The sequence below is a fragment of the Pogona vitticeps genome, chromosome 6, assembly GCF_051106095.1.
Source record: "Pogona vitticeps strain Pit_001003342236 chromosome 6, PviZW2.1, whole genome shotgun sequence".
In the NCBI taxonomy this organism is placed as follows: Eukaryota; Metazoa; Chordata; class Lepidosauria; order Squamata; family Agamidae; genus Pogona; species Pogona vitticeps.
The window spans coordinates 72252359-72275280 of NC_135788.1; the positions used below are offsets into that span (position 1 = coordinate 72252359).

The 22922-nt window shown below is 40.6% G+C and overlaps 1 protein-coding gene across 1 annotated transcript; it reads right to left on the reverse strand.

Annotated features, from left to right (window-relative positions):
• Positions 1-87: 87 nt before the first annotated feature.
• On the reverse strand, positions 88-22922 carry CRTAP (cartilage associated protein). The gene is made up of 7 exons (XM_020802106.3): positions 22293-22922; positions 21178-21327; positions 18159-18330; positions 15974-16102; positions 15188-15333; positions 14097-14180; positions 88-3978 (listed from the first exon to the last, which is right to left on the reverse strand). The coding sequence occupies exons 1-7, from the start codon at positions 22812-22814 to the stop codon at positions 3922-3924; spliced, it is 1260 nt and encodes a 419-aa protein (XP_020657765.3). The 5' UTR covers positions 22815-22922; the 3' UTR covers positions 88-3921.

Consider the following 22922-nt stretch of genomic DNA (forward strand, 5'->3'; position numbering starts at 1 on the left):
TTGAGAATGATTACAACTTCCTAATACAAAAGTACATACATAATTTATATATCAAGATTCTTGTATTTAAGAAAAATGACTGCTGAACAATTTTAAAGGCACTTTATTGTTTCAGGTATGTCATGTAGATTTATCAGCCACAAAAATATAGCACCAATCTGTCAATGAACAGTGACAAAAATAAAGCACCACTCCCACTTCAATGCTCTTTCAAATGTAACAAAATTCCTCCCCTTCTCCTGATTTGTTGTGAAGAACAGACTTCACCAGTGTTTCCTTTAATAAGCTACTTCTTTAAAAACTATTTCTTTTTGGCAAATTTTAGAAATCCACTTTTCCACTCAAGGTTCTCTTCTGTAGTTTTTGCCTGCCTGTATGCTAACTGAACCCTAATTGAAAGTTTCCATTGGGAGGCCTTGACTGTGGACATGAACTTTAGTGGAAAAACTTCATAGAACTAAATGCCACCCCCAGAACAAGATCAGACCAGAAAATAAGTATGCTGAAAGGGAGGATGAAAAAGTCATAGGAATTCAAGAAAAAGTAAATCTTTAGGAATCTCAATAGCTTTTCTTATAAAAAAACAAGGGGCATCAAAACCCTGAAGTTAATTTAAGATCTTACTGAATTATCTGTTTTTATTAAGTACACGAATATTTGCCACCTAAAAGAGTTCTAGGCAACATTTGTTTTCCCTTTTCTCTAATTACAAGATTTGGTCAAAACTGTTTGTTGAACTAATATGATTGGTACGGATCTGCCATCCCATCCATGGGTATTCAACAGGTAAAGAAAGGTACATTTGATAATTCTGTACCGTCTGACAGACCCTAGCAGGAGCTACTAAAACACATAAAGCAAATTTACTATCTAATGCCGTAAGTCTTAGAATCATGACTAGTGACAGAATTTTACCAGGGAAAGGGGCTGTTAAGCCTTTAATGCTTCAAATTCAGACACACAGATGTGTGGATCTTTTCTGTCTAGCAAGTTAGGCAGCCTGAATTCCAGCTGAAGAAAGAGTCTTTCAAAGCCACAATCAGTGTTCTTTTGACCCACAGGTTGGTGGGGCCCTGTGTTCTCAAATTCTGACCAACTACTATTCCCAACATCTCCCACCTATGGCCAGACTAGCAGGATAGGAACCATCAACGTCTGGATCACTGCAGGTTCCTTATTCCTGCCTTATCCAGAACATTCTGAAAAACACAATTAAGTGAAGATATAATCCCATCAGTTAAAAATACAGTAAAGTAATAAATTCTGATACACCTTGAATGCAGCCATGGCTTGTTGGCATAGTTTTTCATTTCTTCTCTGGCACATTCATTTCAAATATCAAAGCATAAGAAATCACTACTGAGGCATTAACAGCACTGACTGAAGTTCAAATAGCTGACAGTGGTTGTTGAACTGAATCAGCAAACATGAAAATTAAAAAGATTTTCAACAACCACCAGCACTCTCTGTATTTAGTAGGCTTAATGAGCAATGCAGACCCAAACATTTGCAGAACCACACTCTCCTCACCTATCTTCCACCTATGGTCTGGCTCTCTATTAGGAAGGGATGCTAGGATTACCAACAACCAAAAAAAGAAAACCTAGTGCACCTTGTTATTGCAGCCAGTAATGAAAGAGGTTACCATGCGAGAAAACAGAAGGCAGCTTTTTAACAAACTGCCTACATACTTAGTAGAAAGAATAGAACACCCGCACATAGATTTACAATAAATAAATGTTTGCCTTCTAACAATTATATGTACGAGTCTACAATATATATATATTCCAACATCAAGGCAGAAGAAAGTTAGGCAAAAGTTTCTCTGGTGTACCTGATAATCTGGTGTTCCAGATAATTTCTATTATTTATTCAGTAAGAATTAACATTCATATACAGTGGTGCCTCGAATAGCGAGGTTAATCCGTTCCGCAAAAAACCTTGCTATTCAAATTCATCGCTATTCAAAACGCGGTTTCCCACTGAAATGCATTGAAAGCCAGCTAATCCGTTCCAATTGGAACGAATTGCCGTCGCTAATGGAAAATCTCCATAGGAAACCTCGCTATTCAAAACGTGGTTCCCCCATTGAAATGCATTGAAACCTATTCAATGCATCTCAATGGGGGGAAAAATCCACAACAAATTAAAAAAGAGTCAGAACAAGGTCAGATTGGGTTATCAAAGGGTTTATTCAGTGCACTTTACGATTTCAAACATTTCAAACCCTAAACCTTAACTTTAAACCGTTTTAAAAATAGCGATCACGCAGCTGTTTAAAAACTCGCTAATCGAAAACAGGGGACCTAAAATGGACTCGCTATTCGAAGCACGGTCCTGAAGATCGCTATTCAAAAATCGCCCATAGGAAAAATCGCCAATCAAGGCGAAAAAATGCCCCAAAAACCACATCGCTATTCGGTTTCTTCGTTAATAGAGGCGCTCGCTATTCGAGGCACCACTGTATTTGGAATGTTAACATTAGATGAATTAGCCATATGAGTGAGGAATTCTTTACAGGACTGATATTGCACCCTGTACTTGAAAGTAAATGTCACTGATGTCAGTGATGCTTATGTTTGAGTGAACATATAAAGGATGGTACTGTACAATGGTGTTTTTAGAGCAAGACTTCGGGGAAGATATTCATGGTCCCAATCAGCAGATGAGGTGATCAAGAAGAATGTTGATGTAAGTGAAGTAACAGATATTGGCCAAAATGCTTTCACATAGTTACACTGGCAAAAGGTAAATGTTGTAACAAACTGCTACTGATCAAGAAGTCCTGATTGTATTCCTCACTACACACCAGCCAGGGGGCTTGGGACTTGACCCATAAATAAAGCAGGTATTCATTAATTAGCAGCAATTTGACACCAGAAGGCACATCATTTCCCTTCTGCCAACACAACTACACAGGAAGACCTTCACCACTGTCATGTAAAAAGGCACACGTCTTAGAGGAGAGCTCTAAATAAAATTAAATAACTGCATTACTGATACTGTTAATATCACAATTTGAGACACATCTGAAGTAAGCTTCAATGAACTGAATGTGACTTCTCTCTCTGCGTGGGATTACATTTTAAATCCTAAATGAAGTTGCTTCTGGCAAATCTATATACAGTAGTACCTAGCCTTATGAATTTAATGGGATCTACTTTCACTAGTACATAAATACTGAAAACAAAGTATAAACAATTTCCCCTCAAAATAACACCCCCTATCCTTCTGTCTTATCTTGAGCATGCAATCAATGCATTGGCCAAATGTACTTAAGGCACAGAGAAAATGCCTGAAAAATGCTTGTTTAGATAAATTAAGGTCACAAATTTAATTTTTTTTCCAGCCAGTTTACAGTACAGTACTGGCCATGTATACTCTGAAATCCCACCAAATTCAGTAGGCCTTACACCCAGATAGAGAAGCATAAAACTTCAGGCTCAGTAATGTGCTTGCAGAGAAAAAAATGCATAAACAATATAGCTTTCCAAAACCTGAGAAATATTTCTTTCCTTTTACTTTTGTTATTATTTATTAAGGGGAAAGATTTTATTCTGTTCAACAAAAATGTCCCCAGAGCATCTTGCAAATATATGTATAGCCTACTCTTATTAAAATCATCTTTATGCTTCAACCAGGCTGTGGTGCCTATGCATTGCATTGTACAATATACAGAAGGAAGGGTGTGAATTGTTCAAAATAGCAATGGTTAGGATATCTGCAAAAACTTCAAACAAAAACGAAAACTTAAGTGTGTGGCATATGGAGAACTCACAGGAAGATTCAATTATCAGCTGAGCAGACTTAGTAAAGATCTGAGGTATACCTAACACCTGAGCTAAAGGTGATACATAGAGACGTAAAGGAAAAGTGCTGGGTATTTGCTTCTTAAGAGTCATATTTGTCCTTTGTTCACAGTCACTGTGTTCCACCATCCAATGTTAGGAGTTCATCGAGATATTCTAGTACTTCACCCTAAAACAGATCAAAAGGAACATTGGTTAATTCTGCACAGTGACCTCTTAGGGTCAAAACATTTAACTTTTTAAAGAAGGTAAATTAGAAATATCTGGGAGTTTTAAGTACAGGTATTAAGCTGAGTTTACATAAGATGACAGTGTGTGAGAGAGTGTGTGTTAGTGAGCCGTCCTCCATACAAACTGTGCAGGAGGAAGTTTGTGAGTGCACAGAAGGGATACTTACAAATATAGAAGGGATGACAGAAAGGAGGGATATAGACGTGTGTTTATCAAAAGATCAAGGGGAGGAGAAAGGGGGGGGAGCAAGATTTGATAATATGGGAGGAGGTAATAAAAGAAAGAGGTGACGCGCGAGAATTCAGAATTAAAACGGAACCAAGAGAAAGAGAGACAAGGGATTGCGCGGTATAGACCGAGAGAGAAGAAACTGCAGATAAGGTCTGTAACTGCTAAAAGACTTTCCTAATTTGAAGACTGGCGGAGGATTGCTGCCAGATCCAGAGTTACCAAAGGTGGAGAAGAAAAGACCAGCTGTTTTAGAATGGACTGTGGTAGTATACCCTTGCAACCAAGGTGGGGGGGAGGAGAGTGATTCGTCCCAGTCCCTCCTACAATGCTCCACCTCTAGAAGGGGACTGGACGAGACACCAAAGCGTTTGTGATCCATCATTCTTTTCAATGGGGTTCTCTTGACCGTGCATACCGTGTTGTGGGACAGTATGTGCGGTCAAGAGTACCCCATTGAAAAGAATGACAGATCACGAACGCTTTGGCCCAGCCTCAGTGTGAGATATTAACTCCTGGGACAAAGGTTTTGAGTTATAAGACGTTGCCAGAATTAAGTTGTTTAGATCCTTTCAATTTAGTTACTCTGGATGCTGAAGTTAATAAAGTTTAATCAGTTGAATTTTTGAAATCGTCTCCGTCTCTTATTTCTGCCAAAAGGAGGGAACCGTCACCAAAACATGAAGAACCTAATCACAGACAGTTTCTCCTGATAGACATACAGAACAAATAAAACTACCTTAGATTGAGCCAGACCTTTGTTCTGTTTTGCCCAATATTTGGTAGCCTTGACTGGCAACAGCTCTCCAGGGTTTCAAATAAGAGTCCGTTTTAGCCCTACTGGATGTTCCCTGCTCTGGGTAATAATAGATTCTGACTCTAAAATCAGATGCTACCAGGTGTGCTCAAGATGATGAATACCTAATCCCTGTTTAATAATTGGCCTGTACAGATGAGGTTTTTTCCCTACTCATCTCTGAATATATGAGTTCTGGAGTGGTTCTTGTAATCATGCAATTCCTCCTAGTATCAGCTAATTTTTGCCCATCTTTACTGCTGAACTGCTAGCTTCTGTAAATCAAGCTGCTGTTTAGGATATAAAAGGCAGCCTGTCTGCCTCCCTCCCTCTCCAAATTGCTAGTGAATCTATTCCTTCCCCAACTAAGGAAGATCACTCCCAACCCGTGTAATTTTGGGGGGTCTCTCTTAACATGCAGGATGGGACCCAAGAACACTACATGCTTCTGAAAAGATCACCAAAGTATTGGGAAGGAGCAGACCTAAGTAAGAGGGATGGTCAAGACATTTGTTGTTTGCAGAAAAGGATATGATGGCACTCTGTCACACCCTACATACTTGAAACTTAGGGCCTAATCACACGGACCATTTGAATTGTTTATTTTTCCTCCTTTAAAAAAACTGATACATTTGTGTGTATAGTTACATGGTGTATATATACTGCTGGGCCCCTTCACAGGGATGTCAGTTCAATTGGTACATTCCTTGCTATTTGTACCAGTTCTGCAGGCTACATGTGCCATCTCATATAAATAACTTCATTTTTCATCCTGTTTCTGGGTTCCCACTGCCCTAAAAAGTTTTTTTTAAATGTAAGTGATATACTGTTATTTTTCTGTCACTTCCAACTGTTAGTCAGTGCACCACCAGGTGGGATATATCACTAGATAAAAGTAGGGCAGCATTAAAAAGGACATGAATTGTTGAAAAGCTAGAAGAAAAAATAACTGTAAGCTACATAAAAGCAGGGGCAATGGTTACGATAGGGAAGACGCTGGCTAAGTGATACACTGGCAAACTGTTGTGGGTGGAAATATGAAAGAAAAAGTAAGCAATGTATTACTAAGCATTACAAAAATTAAAGGGCACATGTGCGGTGGCCATGGCACCCCAAAACCTGACCAGTTAGCAAAGTAAATAAATTAACAGCAACATTCACACCTGCCGAAATGATAAGGACTGAAGTGATACAGGGGTCAGGTCATTTTTAAAAGGCCATGCCAACAAGGTAGAAAAAAAACACAGATTGGCTGGCCAAATGAATTGATGTTACCCATGTGTTGTGTTATTATAGAACAGTTAATGGCAGAATCAATATAACAGGGGTTCTTTTGGCATGTATAACTACACCTTTACTTCAGTGTTTGCACTGGGAAAGGGGCCTCCATCACAGTTGATACAGGCTACTTTAGGAGGCTGAGGAAAGATTGTGGGGGAATACACAGCTCTGTCCTTCAACAGAAGCCAATAACCAGGGAGTTCAAATGGAACAGCTGCAAGCCTGCTACTGCTGCTTGAAGTGACAGCTTCCCTCTGCCTAACAGTGGGCTTGTCCCTGACAAACAGTTCTGCTTTATTTGCCAGGCATCTCCTCTTTTTTGCATCTACTATTTGTGGAACATCGGCATGGAAGATTATGCTGGCCACTCTTTCAAATTGTAGATAATAGTTTCTCAGTAACCTGTTCAGTCTCACGATGGCTCTTGTGATCTTGGCCCCCAATGGAGGGGACAATATAGTGGTAAAAATTCTTGACAACAAATCATTTTTGGCAGCTAAAATTCTTGAGAACTAAATGACTATCAGTTAGAGAAGACTAATGTAAACACATGTGATTGGACAGCTACTCCTCTTCTTTTTCCTCCACAGGCTTGTTGGTGCTTCTGCAAAGCGGCTTCAAAAACTTCTAAAACCCAAGTGTTTGCTTTCCTTTTAACTTACTTGAAATCTTTAAGCTTGTCAGGTCAACAAATGGACTCATTACCAAACATTATTTATTTTCCTGCTAAGTAAGCAGTTTACTATAAAAGAAATTACCTCTAAAACACCTTCGACTTTAGCAGATGTAAATATTTGCAGAATGTATGATTACTTTGAAAATAACGAAACTATTTCGAACTACTGAGATTGGCAGCCTGGATTTATTCCCTCTCACAAAAGCAAATGCAAAAGGAAATTCACTTATCTTCCTGCATGCCTCCATGAATTTGACTGAAATGGATATCACTACTGCATGAGTCTACACCTCATGAGATCCCTTTGCTCTTCTGTATCAATTGTACTTTTTTCCTGTGTGATTTACTAGGAGTATGGTTGCTCTGACTGACAATGAAATTGCTAATGGAAATATTTTTAGGATTTACCACTACCCTACCCATCACTTTGACACTCGGCTGCTGCAGAAAATGGAAGTCCTGTATCAAATAAATTTTATTTTATTGCGGTCACCATAATTACCAGCACCAAACAAATACTATAGTACAAAACAGAACAGAATGTGTAACACACACTATGCCAAACACTATATCCACATATAAAATTTATATCATAAATAACCAACGCAGAAAGGGAAAAAAATGACTGTTACCAGAGAACTCTGGCAAGCTATGGCAGCTGCATAGAATTGATCAGAAAGACACAATGAAATATAAAATTTTTCTGATCTACCTTGGAATTTTTTGAAGAATAGATAAAAGAAATTCTTTATGAAGGTCCCAGTAGAAGGAGCCATGTAAAAGAACATGCTCCACAGTTTCCACTTCCCCACTATCACAGGGACATAAATGATCCCGATAAGGTACTCCAAACCTCCCCTCCAGGAACACAGAAGGCATAATATTAAATCAGACTAGCATAAAGGCTTTCCTGAATGTGCACAAAGTTAAATTAGCCAAATAGAGAGCACAAAGAACTTATTGCCTTAGGCACTATATTTAGTCAGCAAACTTAAATGCTCTTGTAATGCTATGTCCTAAATTCTTTGCTTAACAACTGATTTGGTTTTATAGTTAGGTAAAGGTTCCCCTTGACAAATTGTCCAGTCATGTCTGACTCTAGGGGGTGGTGCTCATCCCTGTTTCCAAGCCGTAGAGCCAGCGTTTTGTCCGTAAACAGTTTCCGTGGTCACGTGGCCAGCACGACTAGACAAGGAACGCTGTTACCTTCCCACCGTGGTGGTATTTATCTACTCACATTTTTACATGTTTTCAAACTGCTAGGTTGGAGGAGCTGGGACAAGCGACGGGAGCTCACTCCATTATGTAGGTTCGAACTACTGGTCTTTTGACCTTGCAGCCCAAAGCGCCACCACATCCCTAAGCTTTATAGTAGCCAAGCGCTATTAAGATGCTGGGAGAAAAGTCTAGAGACAATAATTCCTTAGATAGGTGTCTTTTTCAGCCAAAATATTAACTTAAAGTCATGGTCACAAATATGGAAAGACAATATTAAGTTAACAAAAGCAATTGATTATAAAGAAAATATGTATAAGGTGTTCTATAGATGGTATATGACACCTGAAAAATTATTGAAAATATATTGAAGTACCTCTAACAAATACTGGAAATGCAAATTAAAAGAAGGTATTTTTTATCATATGTGGTGGACCTGTAGGGGAGTTAAGAGCTTTTGGAAACTAGTCCATGAGTTTTTACAAGAAATATTATCCTCTATAATTCCATATGAACCTGAATTGTTTTTGTTGAATACCAGACTTGACAGAAAATGAAAAAAGATATTTGATCATACATGTAACTACAATAGGAATTAGACCTGCGTCTAGGCCCAAAGCCACATTACAGAGACAGTGTGGAAATGGAAATATGGCTCTCAAAAATTTAGTCAAATGGCTTCTAAAGGTTTAAAGGTATAAGAACACGACTGAGATCCATACATCATTTTCACAAAGACCTTCACTATACTTGGATAACAGATGGAATATATTGCCCACCTGTTATATGGGGAAAATCTTATCATGTTGCAGCACTCCTCCAAGTATTTGCTATAACGTTCTTTACTTGGGAATACCAGCAGCCAGTTGCATGGAAGACTATTTCTAAGTATTTATCACTTTCTAGCCTTTTGGCTAAGATAAAATGTAGTGAAGCCCTGATCAAGTTTACCTCTTTATCCCTAAGATATTCCCAAGACATCTAGGTAGGTTTATCTATGTCATCCCCTCACACATTCTTATCTGTTGCAGTCAGCAAGTAAAGGAAAACAGGGAAATAATAACAAAATATGGGTAAAACTGCCTAACTACTAAAAATAGAAGGCAACTGTTTTAATGGCAGGTTTATGTCAAACCTAAGAGCTGGCTCTGCTTCTGGCACTGTTTTCCCAACATACATGTAGGTTTATTTTGCTGCAGCTGAGAATTATATTTTTAGAAGTTTTCCTCCGTTTATCTTTATATTATATCTGGTGTGCCTAGGAAATGTGTTTTTGGCATTCAACAATAATGGCAATAAGATAAATATTTGTCCATCAAAAATGAAGGGCTGTTGTCATTTTTTCGTTATTACTTTTATGATGAGATACCACCAATTTCCTGGGAATGCAGAACAGTGACTGAAATAAACATACTGCAAACAATCAGAAATTCTTCACAAGTTCTAATTCAATGCAAAATGTCTCTTCTCAACTTGCCCTGCACGCAGAGACCTAAATATGTGAATATTTACAAAGGACACAAATATGCTCAGTGTCCTTGCTAACTTTTGACAGGTGTATGGAATGCTAGTATACCTCTATAAAAACAGAGCCCTTGACCAGTGCTGTTTTTGCTATAAGCAACAATAAAGGGCAGTGAAAGCCTATATAAGACATTTCTTCCTTCCTGCTATTTGTTTTTTTAATAGCACACTAATCTGTCACAATCTGCTTTGATTGTATATAACTGTTGTCTCCTCTCATCAAGCAGAGAAATGATTTTTAAATTATTTGTGTGTAGAACAGGAGTTGGGAACTAGGTTACAAGAAGGACAAAAGCTTATTGATTGGCTGCAAAAACCTGTTATTATAATCCCACTTAGACATGAGGGTGCTCCAATTCCTGCAACACTCTGGAAAGCAGAATATAACAAAAAAATGCATAAAACTCTTATAAAGGAATGAGAAAAAGTAGGCCCTCATATCTGGGTTTATTAAATATATAAAAATCTATCTGATTCTTAGCTTCACCTTTTAAGGTCCTTCTTTTCGGCATCCCCAACATCATAGATCCAGAACTTTGGAAAGTTACTGGCTTTTTGGATTCCTGCTTCCAAGCTCCTTCAGTCAGCATGGTCAGCCAAATAAAACTTGTTAGTTTTTAAGGGAACTAAAAGACTCTGTTGTTTCTGCTGCAGCAAACTAACATGGCTATCTCTAATAATCTTATACTGGTATTCCTGCATAGTTCCCTCCCACTTTTGGCTTCAATCACAAGAGGTAAAAGGTAAAGGTAAAGGTTCCCCTTGGCAATTTTTGTCCAGTCGTATTCGACTCTAGGGGGCGGTGCTCATCCCCATTTCCAAGCCATAGAGCCAGCGTTTTGTCCAAAGACAATCTTCCGTGGTCACATGGCCAGTGCGACTTAGACACGGAACGCCGTTACCTTCCCACCGAGGTGGTCCCTATTTATCTACTTGCATTTGCATCCTTTCGAACCGCTAGGTTGGCGGGAGCTGGGACAAGCGACGGGCGCTCACTCCATCGCGTGGATTCGATCTTACGACTGCAGCACAGGCTTCTGCGGTTTAGTCCGCAGTGCCACCACGTCCACAATCACAAGAGGACAGAGGGTTAAATCTGCTAAGGCAGAGGTTGTCAACCCCCGGTCCGCAGCTCATTGCCAGTCCGTGGCAAAGGCAGACCTCCCCCCGCCCCCACGCACTCCCCTCCCCACAGCTGCATTGCACACGCGCGTGCCAGCGCCGGCGTGAGCGCTCCCTCACCCTTTCACGCAAGCGTCCCTGCGCGCAAAGCAGCTATGGGGAGGGGAGTGAAGGGGGGGCAGGTCTGCCTTTGCGCCCAGCGACGGCAACTGGCAGGGGTGGGCAGGAACCAGGAGGCAGGGCAAGAGCCGGGTGCTCTGGCTTCTCTCCTCCTGGCAGGCTCCAACGAGGCTGGGGTAGACGCTCCTCGCCGCCTTCAGCAGGCCGATGCCGCCGGCGGTGCCTCCAGCTCTGGAACCGGCACCTATGGCTGCATTTGAATTTCTCGCGGAGGGTGGCGAGGAGTAAAACAAAAAATGTTTAGTAAAATAAAAATTAAAAAAAAGACTCCCAGGCCTCCACCGCCACTGCTGGTACGCATTCCCTCGCCCCTTCAAGCATGTGCATGCACGGTGAGGGAACACGCACATGCCTATGGCGCCATGCTCTCCAACCACTTTGCACATGCATCGTAGAGCGCAAGCACGAAGGGCCGCCCCACCTCCCTCAGAGGCTCCACCAGTCCAAAAGGTTGGGGAACGCTGTGCTACATAATCTTTCTCTTTCATTTCCAGGTTGCTGTCTTTCCTTTCTCCCATTCTTTTGGGACTGCTAGAAAGTTCTTGTCCTCCTCCTCCAGTCACTCATTGACTTGCTTCTAAAAAAACTGAACATTACCTATTTGACAGCAGGGCTTGATCCTCTGGATATAATGTACACTTGTGTGAAAAAGAAAGCACATACTCTTTGAATTCTCTGGTTTTACATATCAGGACATAATAAAAATCATCTGGTCTGGAGACCGGCTTGACGCCACGACGGGACAGCAAAAGGAGGATGGAGCTCTGTCCCCTGGGCTGAATTCTGACCTGTTTGGGACACCCCACGGTGTCGAAACCACCCTAAAGAGGTGGTGAATTGGGGGGGGGGAAGCCTGTTGATCACGGGGGGCGGCAGTCATCCCCATTTGATTCAGGAAATTCCCGAATCAGCCAACGGGCAGAAACAAGCAGTTGGGTGAGATATATTTTTACAACCAATTGCTTATGATTACCCCTGGAGAAGACAATTCCTATATACAGAAAAAAGAATCTTCTATCAATCTCATCATTCATAGAGCGGCAGAAAATCTGGAGAGAGGGATAGTTGATGCAAAGAAAATAATTTAAAGATTAATGGGACATTAACTACTCATTTAAATACATTTAAAATATATTTTAAGAATATTATAATTTGGCGTTATAAATCTGAAGAAACCTTCTTGTAAGCTATTACTAGTTAAGTCTGGAGTTATCTTCTTATGTTTTGCCTACCTGAAGTCTTTTGACATAATGCCCAGAACAGTGACCTTGAGCACTCTACTGCTGTTTAAAGCTTGGAAACTGTTTTTTATTTCTTTTTAATTTTTTCATGCCTGGCTGGAACATAGACAAATTAACCCTAAAGTGGATCTTTTTAAACTGTACTTTGGGAATCAGTATACTGGGCCAAAGTGAACTTTTTGGAACCACCTCCAGGGACTTGGAATTTCAGTTTTGGCCGATGCAGAATTGTGGGAACTAGGCTACCAGGACATGGATACAAACACTGGATTGGACTGTGATATTTGGGGGTTTTGATCCTCGATTCAGGCCTATTTGGCCAAAGTAGATCCTCTGAAACTGCCCCGGGACCTGGAAGTGTTTGTGTTTGACTAGCTGGCGTAAATCTGTGGGAATTAGGCCATCAGGCTGCAGATACAACAATTGCATTGTAGCTTGGTACTTTGGGGGTTTAAATTTTGGTTCATGTCTAGTTAATTTTTGGTGAATTTTCCCCCCATTGGAATGTATTGAACTGTAAGTTTAGACAAAAAATTAACGAAGACTCAGAACAAAGCCAAATTAAGTTTGCAAAGGTTTTACAAGGTGCACTGATTCCAAGCATTTTAAACAGTTTTTGAACATTTTAAGACACACTTAAAATAGCGAAAACGGACATCGCTAAGCAAAACAGGGGGACCTAAACTGTCATCGCTAAGCGAAGCAAGGTCCCGAACATCGCTATGTGAAATTTCCCCATAGGAAACATCGCTAAACGGAGTGCAAGATCGCTCCAAAAACCTCATCGCTAAGCGAATACATCATTAAATGAGGCAATCGCTAAGCGAGGCACCACTATATTGTATTTTGATTTGTGTATTTTAACGTGTATGTTTTAGATAAAAGAACCTGGCTGCTATTTAGCCTCTTAATTCCTATGAAAGCAGTAAGGGTATACTTCGTTTTCCATACATTTTGGCTTTATTTTTGTTAAATAAATCATGGCACGGTGTAATATGTTATCATTTGAGGTTGTGTTTACTTAATTTTCAGACCTGCTAATGATCAGATGATTTTTATTATCCCTTGGTATGTAAAACCATAGATTTCAAAGAGGGTGTACTTTCTTTTTCATGACTGTACATCCATTAGGCCGCCATTAGCACATTAGCCCATTGTTTTGCCCTTGCCACAGAAATATCGATACTGAGAGAAGCGGAAGGCATGACAAAAAGGCTACTTCAAGGATATGTGCAAAAATGTAACAAAGAGTTATATACTGAGAAAATTGTGGTCATGAGATTCTGACACCCCACCACCATCACCACAAGAGGTTTTAGCATGGTTTGGGCCATTTGCTTTAACGGCCACCTGTTTCAAAACTGGAGTTTTTCTTGCTTTGCAATAGGAGAACACTCTACAAAGACCATGAGGGAAAGGAGTAACAGATGGAAAAACTCTTTGCTAGCAAATTCCAGCACACCATCAATGCTTTGCATAATAGAATTACATAGCCCTTTGTCAGTTTTCCATTCTGTTAAAAAACCCAGGATGTTGCTTAAATTTAGCTACATGTTTACTAAAGAGTCCTCTTGCTTTCTGACCCTGCTTTTGTACCTTGAACAGCAGCCTAGCAGGAGAAACCTTTCCTTACAAGGTGAGATGGCAGAATCTTTGCCTCATCAATTTCTGTGAGTCAAATTACCGTATGCAGAGCCAGGGAAAATGGTGGCAACCCTTCTAACACATTGTATTTGTATACCTAAATGTGATTAATTTAAACTTAAACAATGGTATTAGTCTTGTTTACTTACTTCATCATCATCCATCACATGTTCTTTAGCAAACTCATACATTTCTTTTTGAAGAGTTGTTATGTTGTAGTACCGAACTGCTTCCTAAAAGGGCAAAGCAAAACAATATATTTAAACATTCAATATTATTCCTGCCTTACAAGTGTGAAAAAAAGTTTGCTGATCTAGTACTTCTATCGCCCTTATACCACAAGGGTCTACAATCTTGCTCCCCCCTCCAAAAGAAACATATAACTTGGCTTCCAAGTTTAAAAAAATATGACTGTTGTTTTCTCCCAACTCCAATACAGCCTCTCTGAAAGGAAAAAGAATATTCCTGCTGGTGTTCTTCCAGAAAAGGTCAGTGGATGCTCAAAGGTGAAGTATATTGAGTTTCTCTTCACCAGATCCTCCATCAAATTCTTCTATGGGAAAAGATACCAAGGGGTTGCTGTGCATCTTCCCTCTGAGAAACCAAGGGAACTGCAGCCTTTTCCCAAGTCTTGGGGCTGCAGAGGGGACAAGAAATTCCTTGGAAGTGCTGGGACAATTCCAGACATGTACACTTATTAATTTGTACGATCAACATATGTACAGCTCCAAATTCAGGACGAAGGCAGGTTCATCCTCCTGTTTTCTAGAGGGCAGTGGCAAAGTCACCATGGGGAACATGTTATCTCCAAATGTCAACGCTTCATTACTGTGTGCAGCATTCAAGTGTTTACATGAACACATGAGGGTGAAAGATGAATACAGTTCAGGGGCCTATAATACGCAAGACTCAGCCCCACCATCTATGCATAAATTGACATCTCAATTGTTGACATATTTCCTATAAAGCTCTCAAGAGAGTTTCTGTGTTTGACTGAACGCACTTAGAAACCCTGTTGTAAGAACCCAGATTAGAGAACAAGTTCCTAATAGGAAGCAAGCTTCTAAGTGCATTGGACAAAACATATTTGGAAACTCTTCTTATGACCTTTCTGCTGAAGAGAAACATGGAGGTATGTGCATTTTGTTTACTACAAACCTCTGTGTGTTCAGCTTTCAAAGTTGCAAGACTGATCTTACATGTACTACTATGGAGTATGAAAGACCAACATTTAACTTACAGGTCTAGGCTGAAAGTCTTCATCTGTGAGCCCCCATTTGTCTTTATGGTATTGGTAATACACCAGATTCTGTTTCATTACTTCATCCTTCTGGTCGAAGAGCATGTAGCTTGCAACGCAGGGTGCTGCGTTCTTCATATCATTCACTAAATTAATATTTTTAAAAAGGTCAACCCTTCAGAAAAAAGTTATTAAATAGTTCTAACATATGAACTCAAAGGTTATGCTTTGAATGTTGACACATCCACATACATGCATATGTGTATTTCTAAATTTCAGTCTTGACATATATATTCATATAATATTACAAAACACGAACTCCACATATAAACCTCAAAATCAGAATGCAGATATATGTCTTCTTTCTTCTCCTCCCAAATTGCCCATCTACCTCCTATCTTTTCATATACTGGTGAGGATACCATTTTAATATGTAGTCGAAGCTAATTAGCACCGATTACCATAGTTGCATAACTGTAGATTGTCTCTGTGTGCAAGGAATGGGGAACTGTGCATTTTACAAAATTATATGATTGGGATTTTTTCCCCCAAAATAGAAGCAAATCTACTAGTACAGGCAGGATAAATTGAGGAGGATGAGGATGCTCAAGATGGGAAACCATTTTATTGTCTTGATGCTGCCGACTACTCAGCTGAAAGGCAGGATTAGGATTTTCTTCTCTGACAAATTGAGATTTTAGACATACCAAACCGAAATGAAATAGATAACAGTCTTTATAAGAGAGAATTAATACTACATTTTAGGGAAAAAAGTCCCTTACTTACACTTATAGTAGGCGTACTGTAAGTAATGGTACATAGTTGCCACAAATTTCTCCACGATGTAGCCTCCTATGACAGGTGTCAGATCACTTTCACATTTCAGTTTGCACTCAAGAACTTCAGTGTAGTGATCTTAAAAAAACACACACATCATGCTGTGAGCATTACGCAGTTATTTCTTTAATTCATTTTAATAGCCAGAACTTCAATTGTAGAAACCAATACCTAAATTTTAGTTTTGCAGCTCTCAATTAGGGATGGGAATCTTGTTGTAGCCCTCCGGATGTGGTTGGATTGCAACTCCTATTAAGTTAAGCCAGTATCTAGTCAATTCAGCCAAGGCTGAGATAATTTCAGTTTCCTACCCCTGCTCTAAACACAATGAGGTACGCAAGCAGGGAGTGAGAGCAAACCCACTTTAAAAAATATTCTTAGTAACACTATATACACTGTTACTGCAGCAAGAATTCTCCAATTCCAAAAATTGGAAAAGTCCAACGATACCGAAACAAGAAGATCTCATTGAGAAGATACGGGAAATAGTGGAAATGGACATTTTATCAGAAGTAATGAAGGACTGTCCTTTACAAAAGGCAACAGAAAGATGGGACTTATTTTTAAATGGACTAAATCAATATGAATAGCATATATTGAAATATGAACTTAAACCTAGAAGGCAGAAAAGAGTAAATAGAGCAATGTGGAATTTTGATATAGCAATAGGTATAGAATGGATGTTAGTATGTGATTGTTTCTCTTTTCCCCCTTTAACCTCAACTCCCCTTTTCCTTTCTGTCACCCCTCTTGTTAAAAAATAAAAAATTAAAAAAATATATTCTTAGTAACACTGTCCTTCTCGAAAGCTTTCATGGCCGGGATCTGATGGTTGTTGTGAGTTTTTCGAGCTCTTTAGCTGTGTTCTGAAGGTTGTTCTTCCTAATGTTTCCCCAGTCTCTGTGGCCAGCATCTTCAGAGGACAGGAGTCAGAACTCTCTCTGTGCTCTGGTGCAGTTTGTTTGGATAGGCCAAAGAGCCCAAAAAACCCACAACAACCAACACTATCCTTGTTTCTAGCACCACCTACAGGTACTGAGAGACTCTTACTAGAATACATGCAATATGGTATGTTAAAAAAAAGAGGAAGAAGAGCCGGATGGAGAAGAGAAGCAATTACTAAAGATGTGATTTTCCCCCCACATTTTAAATTAATATAACAAAATAGAACAAAAACATAAATAACAAATGAAATAACAGCTCAAATATACAGTGTAACCCACCACCATCTGTTTTGTATTCTAAGTAAGGGTTCCAAATCCCATTAAAACAATTTTTCTTCAATAATCTTTTTCTGACTTTCAATTCATAATTTAATTTATTGTTAAATGCTAGATTCCACATCTCATTATACTAAAGAGGTGATTTAATGTTTATTATGATTTATTTAGCTAAAGGTTGTCAAATGAAGTGTAATTATTTTCCATCTTGATCTAAATTTGATTTTGTGCTCTTATTTAATATAAAGTGGTGCCTCGAATAGCGACGATAATTGGTGCAGCAAAAATCACTGCAAAGCGATTTTGTCACTATGCGATATTAAAAAGCCCATAAGAATGCATTGAAACCCCTTCAATGCATTCCTATGGGCTTAAAACTCATCTTAAAGTGAAGATCCTCCATACGGCGGCCATTTTCGCTGCCTCTTATGCGAGGAATCCGTCCCTAAACACAGCGGGTGGCCATTTTTTTACCCGGTGGCCATTTTGGAACCGCCAATCAGCTGTTAAAAAAATAATCGCTTTGCGATGATCAGTAAGCGAAACACGGTATCGATCATCGCAAAGCAATTTTTCCCCATTCAAAACATCGCAATGCGATCGCTTTTGCAACTGCAAAATCTTCATCGCTATGCGATTTTGTCGTTAAACGGGGTGCCTATTAAGCAAGGCATCACTGTATTTCCAAACTCTGATACCATCTCTGTAACCAAATTTCTTAGTTTATTCTTTAAACAACAGGTTGCTCATCTACAATATGCGGCTGGACAACCAGCAAGTACATCTTACATCATTCTGTATGTTAAGCCTTTTGTTCTCTCTCTGAATTCCCTCCTTACTGTTTAAAGGTACAGATTAACAGTTAATGTTAGCAAAAAGGAAAACTTATCTTTGGAATACAGGTCATCACTCACCTGCTATAGACAGATAGAACTCTTTAAAATCTTTGATCTCCCGTGGACCTTCACAGGCAGCTATGCAATCATCATAGGCTTTATAGAAATCAGGAAGTGCCAGCTCCATGTCTGTGATGGAAGTCTTCCAGTTTTCTCCATTGTATGCCCTAACTGCCCTGACAAAGAGATTCTGAGGAGGACAGAAAGATTTGTAAGAAAGTATCATAATTTCTCTTAGATTAGCTTAATAAAAATTGTTATCAGTGGTGAAACATACAGGAATGTTTCACTCAGTATCCCTGATTTTGCTCTGGAAGCAGGTAATGTTAGGCCCTTTGTTGATACACATCTCTTTTCTCTTATTATTGCTGCACAATATAATTATTTTGTGCTGGCAGAGAAAATCAAGATTGTATAAGGCAATTTTAAAAACGAAGCCACCCAAACAAAAAAAAAAAAAAATCTAACTTTTAAACATGGCTTCAGATCAGCACCAATAGTTGTCATAGATGTAGCAGATAATCTACTCTTGCTCTGTGCCAAATCTGGGGGAGTTTGGGCAAACAGTTTTTGAGTTGTGATAAAAGTAAAACTGTTCTCCCTCCTGTTCATATATAGACAACCATAAACAACCCTGGGTTTAAAACAGATCATATAAATTAAAAAGATGAATCTTGCTCATCTTCAAAGAGAATAGTTGGCTCTGCCTGATTTTCTTTTAATTTGGAAAGAATCCATGCTGTAGGGGCTGAATTATTGGTCTTCAAAAAAGGTATTTCAAAAGAGATTTCTTATCACACTGAGCATGTGTAGAACAGGCTTCCCAACAAGACCTTTGTGAAGTAGATACATTATTGTAGCTTCATGAGTAATGAAGGGAAATATTTAGATAGCTTAGGGCAGCGGTCCCCAACCTTTTCAGGACCGCGAACCGGCTGAGCCTCTGAGGAAGGCGGGGCACTCCCCACATTCGCGCTGGTGTGCCCACTCTTGGGCGCATGCACGGAGCACTGGGGGAGTGCGCCTGCACCTACCAGCGTGAGCACTCCCCGACCCCTTCGCGCATGTGCACAAGTCCCTGCATGCCCACCCACGCAACCACCCACCCCTTCACGCAGGCGCTTGAGCACATGCATGAAGGGGTGGCGGAGCGCTGGCACGTGTGTGTGTGTGCACAAAGCAGCTGTGGGGAGAGGAGTGTGTGCAGGGGGGAAGTCTGTCTCCACGGCCCTTTCTGGCTCAGGCCACGGACCGGCACTGGGCTGCAGACTGGGGTTTGATGACCTCTGGCTTAGGGTAATTATTAACGGTCACAGAAAAGCCATTTTCTTTGAAGAAGGAAAAAACAGGCTTGCTTTAAAGAAAAAAATGAAGTGACAATCCTCCAGAATGGGGGACATTTCGCCATGTATCTCCAAGGAATTAGTGTACAATTTTCTAAGGCATATTCCAAGTATTTCTGCGTTACAAAAGGACAAAACAGTTGTGTTTGTCCCACCCCTCAGTGATTTCAGTAAACATTCTCTCAGGATTTCTGAGACCATGTTCCCAACACAAGTATTCAAAGCGGAGGTCAGCTCCAGGTCTGGGGCAATCTGAACTTTTGAACCTGTCAATCAGGACCCAATTAAATTTTTAACTTCTTCCTGACCAAACAGGTATTTGTGTTTGCAAATGGATTTTGTGTCTGGTTGTAAACAGATTTTGAAGGATATTTTTTAAAAAATTGAGAATGAATATTCAGAAGCTCATTCATTTAGCTGTGAAATTACTATTTTTTTGTTTTGTGCCTGGAGATACTTACTTGATGTCAGCAGAGCTTTGGGGCCTATATCCTGTCTTGTTTCAACCATATTATCACAATACAGTGGTGCCCCGCATTACGACGACCCTGCTGCATGACAAAATCGCTGCACGATGACTTTTTTGCGATCTCTACAGCGATGGTTCCAATGGGGAAAATCCGCTTTATAATGATTAGTTCCCTGCTTCAGGAACCGTTTTTTCGCTAGACGACAATCACAAAACGATGGTTTGAATGGGGTTTTTCTGCTTTGTGATGATTAGTTCCCTGCTTTGGGAACCAATTTTCGCTTTACGACGATCAAAAATAGCTGATCATCGGATTTCAAAATGGCCACCAGCTGAAGAAAATGCCCCCCGCTGTGCTTAGGGATGGATTCCTCACTGCACAGGCACTGAAAGTGGCCGCCCCATGGAGGATCTTCGCTGGATGGTGAGTTTTCAGCCCACTGGGACGCATTGAATGGTTTTCAATGCATTTCAATGGGCTTTTTTATTTCGCTTTACATTTTTGCTCTACAGCGATTACGCTGGAACGAATTAACGTCGTCAAGCGAGGCACCACTGTAGTTCAATAAACTAGTAAGCAGAATCAAAACCTGTGTTTTGTGGCACAATCAAGGTATAGTTATGTGAAGCTCTAAAGTTATTCCAGTTTTTCTTAGCCTTATCTGCTCACATGTTCCTATACTCACTGAATGCAAAGGGGTACATGTTCCTAGACTTTCCTGCTTCTTCCTCATAGTTCTACTTTGTTTATACTGTTCAGCTAAATGAAGAGTTCGAGAGAACTCAATATCCTGTATAGTTTTAAGACATTTCAATTGGTCCTAAGTATTGCCTGCCTGTGGATTTTGGTTTTGCTTCGTTCTTATGGACCAATGCCCTGTTTCCCCGAATATAAGACCTAAGCTGAAAATTAGCCCTAGTATAATTTTTCAGGATGCTTGTAATATAAGCCCTACCCCAAAAATAAGCCCCAGTTAAGTGAAACCCCCCTCCACCATTGTACAGCAACCAGAAGATGATGACACGACTGTATTTGAATAAATGTAGATTGCTGTACATGAAAAAAAAATCCCCTGAAAATAAGCCCTAATGCGTTTTTTGGAGCAAAAAATAAGACCCTGTCTTATTTTCAGGGAAACACGGCATATTTTTGCTTCCCCCCGAAAAATTAATTAATCCAATCAATCCAAGATTTTCTAAAACATAAATAAGACGGAAAATATACCTCATATGATTTTGTTTCTAAATCTTTAATGTAGTCTTCAGCATCAGGCATACTTTTATAGTATGCCATATTTCTCTTCATCATGTCATCGTCAGGGTGTTTCAGAAGAAATGTGTGTGCTGCTGCAATGGCTTTGGGAAGATTATTTGCCTAGTCAAAAAGGATTTTAAAAGCATATATTAGAAACCCACTTTTCAAAATTATATTCTATATATTTTCCCTTGGAGAATTGCTATGCACAAATCTGAATGTTCATTTTTGTCAACGAAAATTTCCAATTACAGGAAATTTATGTAAACAACAAAACTAAAAATGTCCCACACATTTATGTCTAACCATAACAATACAACAAACAAATCTGCAAAGGAACTTGTGACCCTCCATGTCAATGAGCTCCAATTCCTATCAGCTTCAGCTAGTCTCACCAACAGTGAAGTATGATAGGATGAAGAGCTGATGAACATTTGGAAGGTTGATGCTTCCTCACTCCTCATGTAGGTAGAAAGGGAGAATATCTGACACTATGCTGCACTGAGCAGAAGAAAATAAGCAATAAGGCATACTGAAGCAAACAACAGAGTTTGAGGTAACAGATTGAAAGAAGGTAAAAATATCTGTATTTCAGTTTCTGATTCATAAGGCCAGATGACAGAAGTGTGCAAAAAGTTGTGAGCACTCTAGTCCGCAATACTGTAATAGATAACACTGAGATGAACAGTGTTATCTATAAGCGAGAGAAAAATACCAACATGTGGCAGGAAAGAAAAAGTGAGTATCCCTGACCACCTAACTAAAAGCAAATAGATAAAATAAAGGTGATTTCCTTCTTTGTATACAATTGGGTCATTCGACCGTTTCCGCAGCATCAGATGTAGCGCTGAAGAAACTTCACCGGTCATTTGCCTGCTCTGTAGATGTTTAAACAGCCCAGAGGCTATGTCCATTTTTTAAAAGGGCACTAATTCTATTATATAGTCAATAAGCCGAAGAAAGCAAGAAAACAGCCTGATAGGAATTTAAGAAAAGGGCTGAGGGGGGGGGGGGCCTGGCCTGTCGGGGCAGAGGGGGAAGAAGCGGGGGCCGAGAGGAGCGAGCGGCGGCGGAGGAGGACCGACCTTGAAGTAGGCGAACTGCAGAAACTTGTAGGGCTCGCGGCGCCGGAATTCCTCCAGCACCTCCCGGCTGGGCTGCGACTGGCGGAAAGCCGGCAGCCCTTGCTTGCAGCGCTTGAGGCACTGCGCTCGGCGCAGCGTGTCCCCGAAGTAGCGTAGCTCCGGGAAGCCGTCGAAGCGGTCGGGGTTCAGGAGGTCGGAGGTGTCCGGGCTGCCCCCACCGGTGGCGGCGGCGGCCTCCCGGGGGGCCTCTTCCTCCATGCGAACGGAGCTGCAGTTGAGGTGGCAGAAGGCCTCGCTATCCCGCAGGAGGCGGTAGAGCCTCAGGCTCACCTCCAGGTAGTGGACGCTCTCGGGCCAGTTCTCGTTGGTGTACTGGTCCAGGCCATAGCGATAGGCGGACTCCAAGGGCATCAGCTCGTCCCGCGGGAAACTCCTGAAGCTGTAGCGCTCGTACTGCGCCCGCGTTCCTGGGGCCACCAGGATGCACAGCGCGGCCCAAAGCAGCCCCCGGCGGCTCCACATCTTTCCTAGCTTGGACACGCAGCGCGGGCACCACGTAGCAAAAGGGAGGCGCGGCGCGGGGGTTGGGATAGAAGAAGGGAGTGCGGAGGGTTTCCAACCAACTCTGAG

What these genes read in the sequence shown, in the direction of transcription:
- CRTAP (XM_020802106.3), bottom strand. Translation starts at nt 22,814, where the DNA reads ATGTGGAGCCGCCGGGGGCTGCTTTGGGCCGCGCTGTGCATCCTGGTG. An exon ending in TGCAGTTCGCCTACTTCAAG is followed by an intron (nt 21,328 to 22,292) that starts GTCGGTCCTCCT and finishes CTTTTTGACTAG; the next exon opens with GCAAATAATCTTCCCAAAGC. An exon ending in AAGACTTTCAGCCTAGACCT is followed by an intron (nt 14,181 to 15,187) that starts GTAAGTTAAATG and finishes TTGCCCTTTTAG; the next exon opens with GAAGCAGTTCGGTACTACAA.